The sequence below is a fragment of the Cinclus cinclus genome, chromosome 2, assembly GCF_963662255.1.
Source record: "Cinclus cinclus chromosome 2, bCinCin1.1, whole genome shotgun sequence".
Lineage (NCBI taxonomy): Eukaryota > Metazoa > Chordata > Aves > Passeriformes > Cinclidae > Cinclus > Cinclus cinclus.
In genome coordinates, this window is record NC_085047.1 from 54599097 (window position 1) to 54610575 (window position 11479).

Sequence of the window (11479 nt, forward strand, 5' to 3'; positions counted from 1 at the left end):
ATGTTCTCCCCCGGGGAGCGGCGGGAGGGCAGCGCCGCCCGCCATTGGCCAGTTCAAGCCCCGCGGCCGGGCCAATCGGGGCGGCGCCGGGCGGTTCAAACGCCCGTTGCGCGGTGGCTATGGCGGCGCGCGCGGCTCCGCAGCTCTCGGCCAGCCGCAGGTCCGAGCCCGCATTCCGCGGTAAGGCCGGGACACTGAGCGGGGACGGGGCACGGGCACCTGGGCACCGAGGGGCAGAGCCGCTCCCAGCTGCGGGCCGCTCGCTTGCCCGCGCGGGGCTGAGCGTTACCGGCCGCCCTTAGAGCCTCGCGCGTCGCCGCGGTGGGTGGAGGAGAGCCGGTGCGGGAGAGGAGCCCGCCGGTCTCTCCGGACAGTGGGAGGGGAGGGCAGGCGCTTCAGGCGAGGTCGGAGACCGGGCAGGTCTTGATAGCAGCGCTCGCTGTTGTGGTCTTAGAGCTCGCGAGCGGTGCGAGCGGGCGTGCGAGACTTCACCCTCCTCTGGTAGGGCCGGGGCCGGTTCGGGCCCCATCCTATCCCATCCCATCCCTTGCCTCAGGTAGGGCTCCTTGGCTGGACACCTTCCCTCATGACCAACGGGACGCCCTGATATTTAAGAGCATCCTCTTGACAGCAGCAAGCGCGGCGCCGACCTAGATGCGCGCTCTTGTGCTTATTTACTTTCTGACCGGTTAGGCTTCTGTAAGTTAAAGCAAAGGGCTGGCATTGGTGGGGCTTTGCTGTTCGTGCGAGGGGCGGTGAGAGCCGCTCTTGAAGCAGGAGGTGCTGGGGAGCTCTGGGATGCACGCCAGGCTCGCTGCTACGCAGGGGCTCGCCTGCTCTACCAGCTGTGGCAGTTCCTTCAGCAGCAGGTGATGGGCAACGCCTTCTGTACTCTCTGTCCAGAGAAGGACAAGGAGCTGGGGAAGGGTCTGGAGCCCAAGCCCTGTGAGGAAGAAGCTTTTGGGGGGTGTTTAACCTGGAGAAAAGGTTCAGGGGAGACCTTATCATTCTCTCCAACTGCCTGAAAGGAGGGTGGAGCCAGGTGGGGACCGGCCTCTTCCCAGGTGACAGGACGAGAGGACACAGGCTCTAGCTGTGCCAGGGGAGGTTTAGGTGGACATTAGGAGGAATTTTTTGACAGAAGGGGTGATTAAGTATGGGAATGGACTGTCCAGGGAGATGGTGGAGTTGCCATCCCTGGAGGGACAGTGACAGCTGTTCTTTAGGGCCATTGCCGGATCACTTCATGCTGGTGATAACACTCACATGTTATGTCTAACATTTGTGCAGATGTCTGAGTGATAGTGGAAGAGAAGCAAATGATTTTACAGATGGTCAGTTGGGTTCACATGCATGGTGCTTTTCATGTGTGCTATACTTGCTACTGCCACAAGTGAAAAGTGTGCTTGCTGAATCAACAATAACTGTGAAATACTGGCATACAGAAGATAACAGCAAGCCTGACTTCTTCATGTCACAAAACTGTGTTTCTTTTAGCTTAATACAGCAAGCCAGCCATTTTGTATAGCTGTGAAGTTACATTCAGCCATTCCTTGAATATTGCTTTTCTCAAGAAATGCAAGAATGTGTAAGACATGGAGCTTTAAAAATGAAAGATATCTTAATCCTTGGTGTCTATGTTTTGTAATGTCTTCATGTTTTTCCAACTTAATTTCCTTCTTGAATAAGAAAGTTTAGCATTAATATTTTAGCTGAAAATGTACCAAGTCTGTCTTTCTTAAAATCTGCTAGAACAAAGACGACAGAAAGTTGAAGAATATCTATCAAGAAAGAAGACTTTTTCTGGTTTGCCCATTCAAGAAAACCAGACATCGATCAGGTAGTACTTCTGCTACGGCCTACATTCTCTTATTTTCATATTCACTAATGTTCCTTCAATTTCATCTCAGCTGGCTTCTGCAAGACCCTCTGATGCAAAGATACCGCTTGCCAACTAGAATATTCATTTTCAGTCACATGCAGTAGTGCCACATCTTGTATAACACAACACAAAGCGCCTGAGGAAGAATTTGGATTTGTAACTTTAAATTGAGATGTTTTTCTTCTGAGTTGTTAATGTATCTTCATAGTTGCTAGGAGACAATATTGGTCTTGGTGATTTTGTAACTTTCTGGGTAGTCTGATGCCAGCTCTGGTGCCTGACAGAACGCTTTAGAACCCGTCAGTGTGGTAGGAGCTACATATCCTTGTTCAGACTTGCCTCAGAATGGTCTGGACTCTCACGATTGCAGTGGCTGAGCTTCAGCTTCTTGTGCTACTCCCACTTTCCCCTCAACTGCAGCATTTAGAAACTTGGCCTTCTGTAGCAGATGCATCAGACCAGACAAGTTGGTACTTATTCTTAAATATGAGAGGTTACACCTGCAGTAAATTCCAATCTGTTAGACAACTCTTTATGGTGTAAGAAAGGATGCTTTGCAGCCTGGGTTCTGATCAGTGGTTGCTTAACCATTTGTTTTCCCTGGAGGAATAGTGCAAGCTGAACAGAAATGCTTCAGTATGATAAGTACATTCTGCAGACTGCCAACTGAAACATATGAACATCCTCTGAAAATACATTAAGTTGTTGTGTGATTTAAGTTTTTTTTTTTTCTTTTTAAACAGTAGCAGAACTAGGAGAGTGACTACCAGTAAACTGCAAGACAAGTTACTGCTTTCAACATCTCCCAAGCCAGAAATGGTAAATTTTTGACTGATACTTAAATATTGGCACTCTGTTTCTATGGCTACAACATTCCACTTACTTAAATCTATTTATGTTGTATGACTTCCACATCATGAGAAGTTTGCGAGTGTGGAGGTGTGGTTTGTTAGAACTTTTAGTCACTGCTTATTATATGCCTTCTGGAAATGTCATATTACAGTATGAAGTGGATCATATTGGTATTCAGTTTGTACCCAACAGGAGAGTTAAAGAGGATACCATTATTGCTGAAATAATGCTGAAGTTTAACAACACTTCTCAAAGTCAGAGGGGTTTTTGATACATTTTGAGTCATCAGGGAAGTTATTTGAAATCTGAGTAAGGTCTTCTGTCACAATAAAAAAAAAATTGCTTTTACTTGAAAGAAATCCAAACCATCAACAAAATGCACTGTTGAGCGTGTGTATTTTTTCAGTGGTGTGCTGGCAAAAGTAACATAATCAGAAGTAGATGCCAATACTTAATCAGAGTTTAAGGGAATGTGTTCTCTGTATCATTTCATGTCACTTTCCTGGAATTAAGATACAAATGGTGGTGCAGCTTAGAAATAACAAAACAGAGATTCTTCTCCAGTCTTGTTCTCAGGGAAATGTAAGGAAAAAATAGACATAAGACCTGAGTTCATGTTAGACAGGTTAGAGTTTGGGTTTCAGAAGATTTGAGATATGGAGTTATTTGAGGAGAAAAGCAAAAAACTTTAAAACTGAATGTTGATGAGAAAAATTGCAAAACTAAGAACAAGTGGTTTTTGTTTTTTTTTTTTTTTTAGAAGTTTCCCGAAGGGACATATATTTTTCTGTATAAGTGTCTTGTGTGATTTAAAGTTAAGCTACATAATTTCCTGAAATGACAGTCTTCACCCTCAAATTCTACTTATGCAGGCTTTATCAAATCTAACTAGTAAGCCTCAATGACAGACCAGGAAATTAGATGCCGTGTAGTTTTCTTTTCTTTCAGGTCAAGGGCATCTTCCTTAAAGTCTGCTCCTGCAGACTTCCATGTGACTATTGCATGCTTTTCTCCTGCCTTTGGATATTTCACTCTTCCAAAAGCTGCTGCTTGGACAGTGCTGAATTGTTGTAGAGCAACTTTTTTTGAGGAAAAGACTAAATTCCATTTTTCATGAGGGGTTGTGTTGAGAGCATATGGCTGAGAGTTTCAGTAAAGCCATGTAAAACTGATAGAACTATTCTCAACTTGCAGCATTCTATGTCTCAATAGTAAGAAAAATTCTATTCTGGTACCATCTCCTAGTGTCCTAATTACTACTTTATTCACTACTTTTTGTTAGTAGATTATTATTATTATTCACACTAAGCCATTAGGTGATGAGGTATGCTCTTGACTTTGTACAGCCTAAAGCATGTTTCTATTTTATAACTCCTCTAAGGAGGCAATTTAGGCAGTTTAAAGTCAGCAGTTGCTTTAAGAGTTTTATTTCTTACTTGCAAGGCAGAATTTAAGCAATTTTTGATTTTTGATGTTCATTCTGCAGTAATAGGTGACAAATACTCTACTCAGTATTTATACATTACTTCTTTAGGCACCCTCCAAACACATTTACCATTAAGCACTTTAGTCCTGTAAATCACTGGAAGCCTCTTTAGAAACAAATGACTTGTAGCATGAACATACTTCTAACATTTCCATAATTTGCTTTCGATTTCAGGAAAATAAAGAGAATGCTGATAAAGTGTCATGGGACCAATCAATTGTAAACTCAGAAACAAATGTTGCTTTAAACCCTTCTACAGTCCCACTGACAACTGACATATCAGGGATAAACTGTAATCTTAAAAATCAAGCTCCAAAGAACAAAGTTGTTGAGATAAAATCTCAGCATGCATCACTTAGCAAGGCTTTCTTGGAAATTAAAAGAATCAAAGAGAGGCATTTGACAGCAGAAAAGCAAAATGCAAGTATCAGCGTACCAAATAAACCAGCTCTTGGCAGATATCGTGGCAAAGTTATCCCATCCAAGGTAAATTCTTTCTGGAAAGCAGGAAAAACTGAGGAGGAAAAGAGTTCTTTGCCAGACAAGAAGCATTTTCCTTCTGCCACCAAACAAGCAGCTAATCTTTTGTCCACGAAAAGCTGTAATGCAGTTCTGAAGACCATCAAAGTCTCAAACAACACTAAGTCTGTAAAATCAAATGGTGTCCTGCCATTTCACAGCAAACCATCTGACAAAGCTATTAACTCACAGTCTGGTCTGAAGAAACAGCTGACATTTGCTGTAGCAACAAAGAAAATAACAGTCCCAAAAGTGGTTGGTGGAAGGGGACCACAGCCACTGAATGCTGCTTCTAGCAATCCTGATCGCAAAGGGCGGGCTGTGAAGAAACATAGAGATTTTTGTAAAGATGCAAGACCAGAAGCTCCAGCAAAATCAGGACAGATTTCTAAAACAAACGGCGACAGAAAATCTATTCTGCCAAAAGAGTCAGCAGAAGAGAGAAGGTAACTAAATTACTGTTGTAGCTTAGTCTTGGAAGTTATTCAGGCCTTTTTCCCAAAAATATAGTTTGATCTATTTGTTGCTGTATGGACTCTGAAAAACAGTGAACTAAGAGTTGGGACTTGATGCCCAAAGGCAGCAGACTAAAACTTTAGGCTTAAACTGAGAAATCAGGATTCAAACTAATTGCAGGAATTCTCCAAGCTTACAACTTTTATTATGCAGTTAAAAGATAGATGTTGCTGGAGCTGTTTTTTTAGTCTAAGTGTTGTGACAGCCTTAAGGATGACAGATAATCATGTAAATTCACATGCATGTCACAGTTAAAAAAAAAAAATTGACCTAGGCAGGAGCATCTTTACAGACTGAAGGAGAGAACTTGTCAATGACATTCTTCAGTTTGGTGAGTGCAGCTTAGACATTGGATGGGAATACGATTCAAAGTCTAGAAGTTATTTAATGTTCTTTATATAGTGCTGCTTGTAGTAAGTCACATTTACTAAAAATTGATGGTTTATGGGGTGGGGTTGAAATGAAACATTAAAACTGAATTACCCTTCGCATCAGTTTCACATTTTATAAATTGGGTGATAGGGTTGTTTTGGGCTGTTCTCTACACTTTGTCTTAAGATATTGGTTTCTACTTTTCTGGTTTGTAGGGGAATGGGAGGGAAGGTGACATAGGTGAGTAATTTAGAAGCTTCTTTTGAGAAGAAGGGTCTGTAACCTAAGTCTCTTGTTGCAGCTGGAAGGGAAGAGATTAAAATGTTTTAACCTGGTAGATGCCTAAAGCAGACAGTAATATGCATAGTTCTGAAATTTCCATGCAGATCTAAAAGGCAACTTTATTCCTCTTGAAATTAAAGGAAGAGTACTCAGATACCTGAAAAGTATATCTCAGCATGACTTACCCTAATTAGTGTCAGTCAATGTAAAAAAAAAATATAAACCATTTGTCACTTCAGCTGATAATATTCTTACATGCAGAGCTCGCCTGGATGAATGGAGGGCATCTAGAGGAAAAGTGATGAGACGACCTCCTATACATGCACTTCTGGGACCTCAGTCTAAAAGTGAAGAACAGGAATTCTCTGCTGCTGAAACAGAAAAGGTCAACAAGACACTGAGTGAATGCCTGCAGTTAACAGAACAGGTACTTGGACCCCTGCCTACTGAGTTCTGATGGTATAGGTCCTGACAATATGAAAATCCTCTGGGCACATTAGACCCGTGCGAGTCAGATACAGGAGTCTAATTGTTCCCCAAGTTAAGCAATATAGCTTTTGCCAATAGCTGAAGAAATTAACCTTTACTAAGTCATTGAGCTGCTAAAAAAGTATAGGCAAAAATGGTAATAATAGTAATTGAACTATAATGTTCAAATGAGAGTAACTAGAAGGAATTAACCTAAAACAAGTTTGCATTTGCAGAATCTTTTCTGTACTTCTGTTTCAAAAAGTCTGTTTCAAGTAGTTCAGAAGATGCTTGTACATCTTACTGCCCCTTCTACTTACAATACTGTATGAGTAATTATAACTTTGAAGAATAGGTGAATGACAATTCTGCCAAAGAAAAAATCCTTGCTTTCTAGTTCAAAAGCAGCAAAACTACAGCATCTCAGTGTGTCAAATGTACTTAAATAGCTACTTTTGTGTTGACTTTAGGGACAACGAAGTGATGAAGTACGTGCCATGTTGGAAGATCTGATACTGAGCATTCCTGGGGTTAAAAAGCTTGCAAAATACTGGATCTGCTGTTTGCGTCTCGAACAGATGGGCCATCTTGGAAAGTTTATTGCTGTTTATGAGGATGCCATTTTGGCAGGAGCAATGGTAAGCAACTCTTCTTAAAATTTGAGATCAACAATTAAAAAGACAAAAGTATGGCATGTAAAATACAACTGCTTTTCTGATTTTATGAAATACATTTATAATAGGAGAAGGGCCACATGACCTACTGGACCATAAAAATAATGGATTTGGTTTGCTCTACAACCACTGTAGGTACTACTTTGAACAAGAAAGGTTTAGGATCATCAAATTGCCATATGATGCTCTGCCTAGAAGTAATTAAGGACTGAGATTTCTAGTACCACTAGAAACACAAAATTGAACTTAATTTTATACTTACTAATGAACTTGATTTCTATGCTTTAATATCAGCAAGATTTCAGAGCATCAAAAATATCCTTAGTACACCAAATACTGAAAATACAGGATTCACTTGTGCTCTGACTTAAGTCTGACCACCATTAAATAAAGGATTTGTAATATGAACAACATGTAGCCTACTCCACTTTCCCTGTAACTGTTATACCAATCAAATAAGCTGAGATAGTTAATTCTGGAATTGTTTTTCTTACCCAGTACAACCTTTTTTTTCAGCCCAAAGAGGAATTGCGACACACACTAATAGATACAATCAAAAATACTGAAGGCCTTCTTAACTCTGTCAATGGTAAGTCTCTTTTCTAACTACTCTTTTCTGACTTGATAGGCAACACTAGCTGTTTTAGCTGTTTGTACTGATATTAAATTTTCATTCATGGGGAATTTTCCATGATCATTTTATACTCCATTGTTTTTGAAAACAGTCTTGGCTAACCAAATCCTTTTCAACAGTGGGCATGTTAAAATGATTGGAGATGCTCTTTGATTCAAACTCGTTACTTAAGTTTTATCTAAGCTGTGTCGTCCAAGTGTTTCAGCCTGATAATCAAATATACTCTTGTGGGCTAAGAAATCAGTGCCTCTGACACAAACTCCTTCACTACCAGAAGCCTGGTTGTGTTATGGTATATTGTCAATTAAAGGTAGTAAATATTCTAATTTTGGATATAAAGTAGCTATAAGTATTTCCCTTCAGTGTAACATAACCTGCTAAGTATCTGAACCCAGAAACTGGCTGAAATACCTCTTGAGAGTTGCTGCATTTGAAAAGGAAGACAATGACTTCTCAGGATGTGTACTTAGCCTGAGCCTTCAGGTTGCAGGTTCTTGGAGGTGGCTAACATTATCAGGAACTTAAACTGCTGTGGCTCAAACTCCAATCCATACTTAACCTTTATTATGTAAAGCTCTAAGATTTCAGGTATATCTCTAAAAAAATTTCTTTAGTTGTAACTAATTGCAAGTGTACTTTCTTCAATGTTTCATTTTTAGGGGGATCTGTGATAGAAACTCATTTAAGTGAGGTAGTGGAAGTCAGCGAGGAACCAAATTCATCTGTAGAGCCAGTTCAGGAAGCCTTCCAAGATCTCTGCCCTGATGATGACAAAAAAGAGGAGAGTGATAATAAGAAGGAAGAGACAAACAGTGAAGTTACCGAAAGAGAAGAAATTGATTTAGACTTAAAACCAAGAGGAGAGACCTTGCCAAAAAAGAATAGAAAGCAGAAGGCTAAAGAACGGGCAAGAAAGAAAGGAAAATGCGAAAGAGAACAGAACAAGGATGGGATAAAAAATACAGGCCAAGCAATTAATTCTCCTGAGAAGGAGAATGACACATCTTATTCAATGGGATACAACCCTCCTACCACACCATATTTGGAAAGGTAAGATTATTTCAGGTGATCATGGAAATCTGTAGTGTCTGAAATAGCTGTTTGTGTCCTGTTAAAATAGGGAGGCACTCAACTTATGAATATTTAGTTAAAACCTCTCAAGAGTCCTATTTTTTTTGGATTGCTTCCTTTTCTTCAGAAGGAAGTATTAAGTAAGCTTCTTTATTTAGTCAAATTGTTTTGCTTTTTGAATGGTTCACTACAGAGTAACCAAACTTTTGTGGCAGAGACCTAAATTCCAGAGTGAGGGTTCCCTCCCATTGCTGACATGGCAGTAGCAGCTCTACAGTGAGCTATGTAAAGACAAAGAGGTCTCCATTCCTCTCCTTTCCAAATGTAGATAAGGTGGTATGTCATATAATACAGAATTAGTGAACAAGATGTTACTGGCCTGTAAAGATTATTTTAATTGTATCTTGAGGCAAAAACCTGGATAGTAGCCTCAGTACAAACCAACTAATACTTAGGGCAAAAAAATAAAAATCTACTAAGATGGTAGATTTGGGAAGTTGTGCTCAGCTTTTGACATCTGATGGAGTTCTAGTCCTGGTGGCTGTCCACTGTCCCTTGCAGAGGGAAGAGCCCTTCCTTGGGAACTCTTTTCAGGACGCTTTCTGGTTTAAAATATTTTGCCCAAGAAAAGATTTATATGTCTGGTTTTAAATGAATGAGTGGGAAGGGACCTGTTTCCTTTGGCTATTGGAATGGGAAAGAGTTGAATAGGAATCCTGACTTGCTATTGCTGCCGGTTGCTGCAGAGGCAACTTGTATGATGGTGTGCCTATGTTTAGTGTTTTTGGTTTGTTTTTTTCTTTTCCCAAGTGTCAAGACACATCCTGAGGCAAACGGCAGTGCTAAAGATCTGAACATTGTAACTCCTTTGCGATATTCTCAACGCATTCGGGAGAAGATGTGCAAGCTGCCTGATGCTGTTAAAGATCAAGATCCATGTGTCTCTTCACTTGAGCAGCTGGGAGACTTGGAATCAAAAGCTACTGTGTTTATCCACAAACAGAGCCATGCCTTCCAAGAAACAAGTGCTGAAATAGAAGAGTAAATGTGTAGTGCTACTGCTACAGGGGGTGTTAAAAGATTTTATAGCTTTTAGGGAGAGTTGAAGGGTACTTGTTTTACATAGCTTTGAGAAAGGAGCTGTCTAAAACTTTTGTGGACTGCCGGAGTCACTAAATAAGCTTTTAAGTTTCTGCCTTCTCAAAATTGTAATAAGACTGCCCTGGTTATTGACTGTGTTTCATTTAATTCTCAATTAAGGCCTAGGTATAATGCTTCATGTTAGTAGTTGATACTAGTATATTACTAATACCTACTGTTTTCTTGTTGTAATTCCTATTAATTCCTTAGAAACATGCAATCAGTTAGTTTAAGAAAACAAAGTACTGTAGGTATTCCAGTAATGCAGCATCTACTCTGACAAGCTTTAGCTTGGAAAACTGAAGCTAGCTAATAAGGTGTGTGCTGAATTTAAACTGTTCTATGTATTCTGGGGCTGTTTCAACAGGACAAGAGTTCAAGCTCCAGTTACTGAGATTTGCTCATTATCAAGTACGCGTAGATGAGGTCTGATACACTACTTACTATGTGACAGTTTTAATGTCGGTTTGTATTAGCCTGTACTATGGTATACTTATTAAACTCATCAATTTAGTTGTGTTTGTTCGTTATTTCAAGGTTAAAGCTCTTTAGTCTGTTCTCGAAAGTGAGCTGACAAAGGAGAACGCTGCCATATTTCCCATGTTTCCCTTGTGTCCGTGCCCGCGTAGCGCAGCAGCAGCGCCCGCGCCTCCATCAGCGCCGCGCTGCTACGGCCACTCCCGACAGTGCCGCTGCCGTGCGCCGGGCGGGGCCAGCGCTCCCGCCGGCCGCCCTGGGAGCCAGCGCCGCCTCCCTGCCCGTCCTCCGCCCCAGCCAGGGCGGGCAGCCCGGAGCCAGCGCCGCCTCCCTGCCCGTCCTCCGCCCCAGCCAGGGCGGGCAGCCCGGAGCCAGTGCCCCGCTGTGCCGCGGCCTTATCGCTGCTCTCGGCCCAGCCCGCCGAGGTGAGTCCCCTGAGGGGAGCGGGGCGGGCTTGGGCTGCTCCTCTTCGGCGTGAAGGAGGTGGAGGAAGTAAAGAGCTCATCAGCCCCTTCGAACACTATGTTTGAACTATGGATAAAATTTTAAAAGCATCAAGGTTTTGAAAAACGGATAACGGTCCCCTGCTGCATGATGTGTTTTTAGCAGGGAAGAGTTTCAGCAGCTGTGGGAGCTCTCAGGAGGGCTGGGACCAAGCTCGGTATGGAAGGAGAGGATACAACCTCGCTTCGCCCTGTGCCATGGGATTTGCGGGTTGGACATTAGGAAGGCTTTGTTCACAGACGAGGTGGTTAGACATTGGCGTGGGCTGCTCAGGGAGCTGGTCAGAGTCACCATCCCTGGAGGTGTTCGACTGGATGTGGCACTCAGTGCCCTGGTCTGGTTGACATGGTGTTGGGTCAGGGGCTGGATTTAACAATCTCGGAGGTCTTTTCCGACCTCATGGATTCTGTGAGCCTGTGATGGAGTCTAAATGCAGTGGTAGGACAACTGGGAACATTTCAAAAAGTACATGAGGGAAAGCTTACACTAAATATTACTGAGAGGGTTGAACATTGGAACAGAGTTCTTAGAGAGGTGCTCAATGCCCTAAACCTGTTACTGTTCAAGAAACAGTCATGCTAATTTAGCTTTTGGTCATCCCT

The 11479-nt window shown here is 42.0% G+C and overlaps 1 protein-coding gene across 1 annotated transcript; it reads left to right on the forward strand.

Moving 5' to 3' along the window:
* The first annotated feature begins 119 nt into the window (after positions 1 to 119).
* CKAP2 (cytoskeleton associated protein 2) lies at positions 120 to 10311 on the forward strand. The gene is made up of 9 exons (XM_062514735.1): positions 120 to 180; positions 1753 to 1840; positions 2626 to 2701; positions 4395 to 5185; positions 6171 to 6336; positions 6848 to 7015; positions 7568 to 7640; positions 8345 to 8735; positions 9567 to 10311. The coding sequence occupies exons 1-9, from the start codon at positions 120 to 122 to the stop codon at positions 9799 to 9801; spliced, it is 2049 nt and encodes a 682-aa protein (XP_062370719.1). The 3' UTR covers positions 9802 to 10311.
* Positions 10312 to 11479: the final 1168 nt, after the last annotated feature.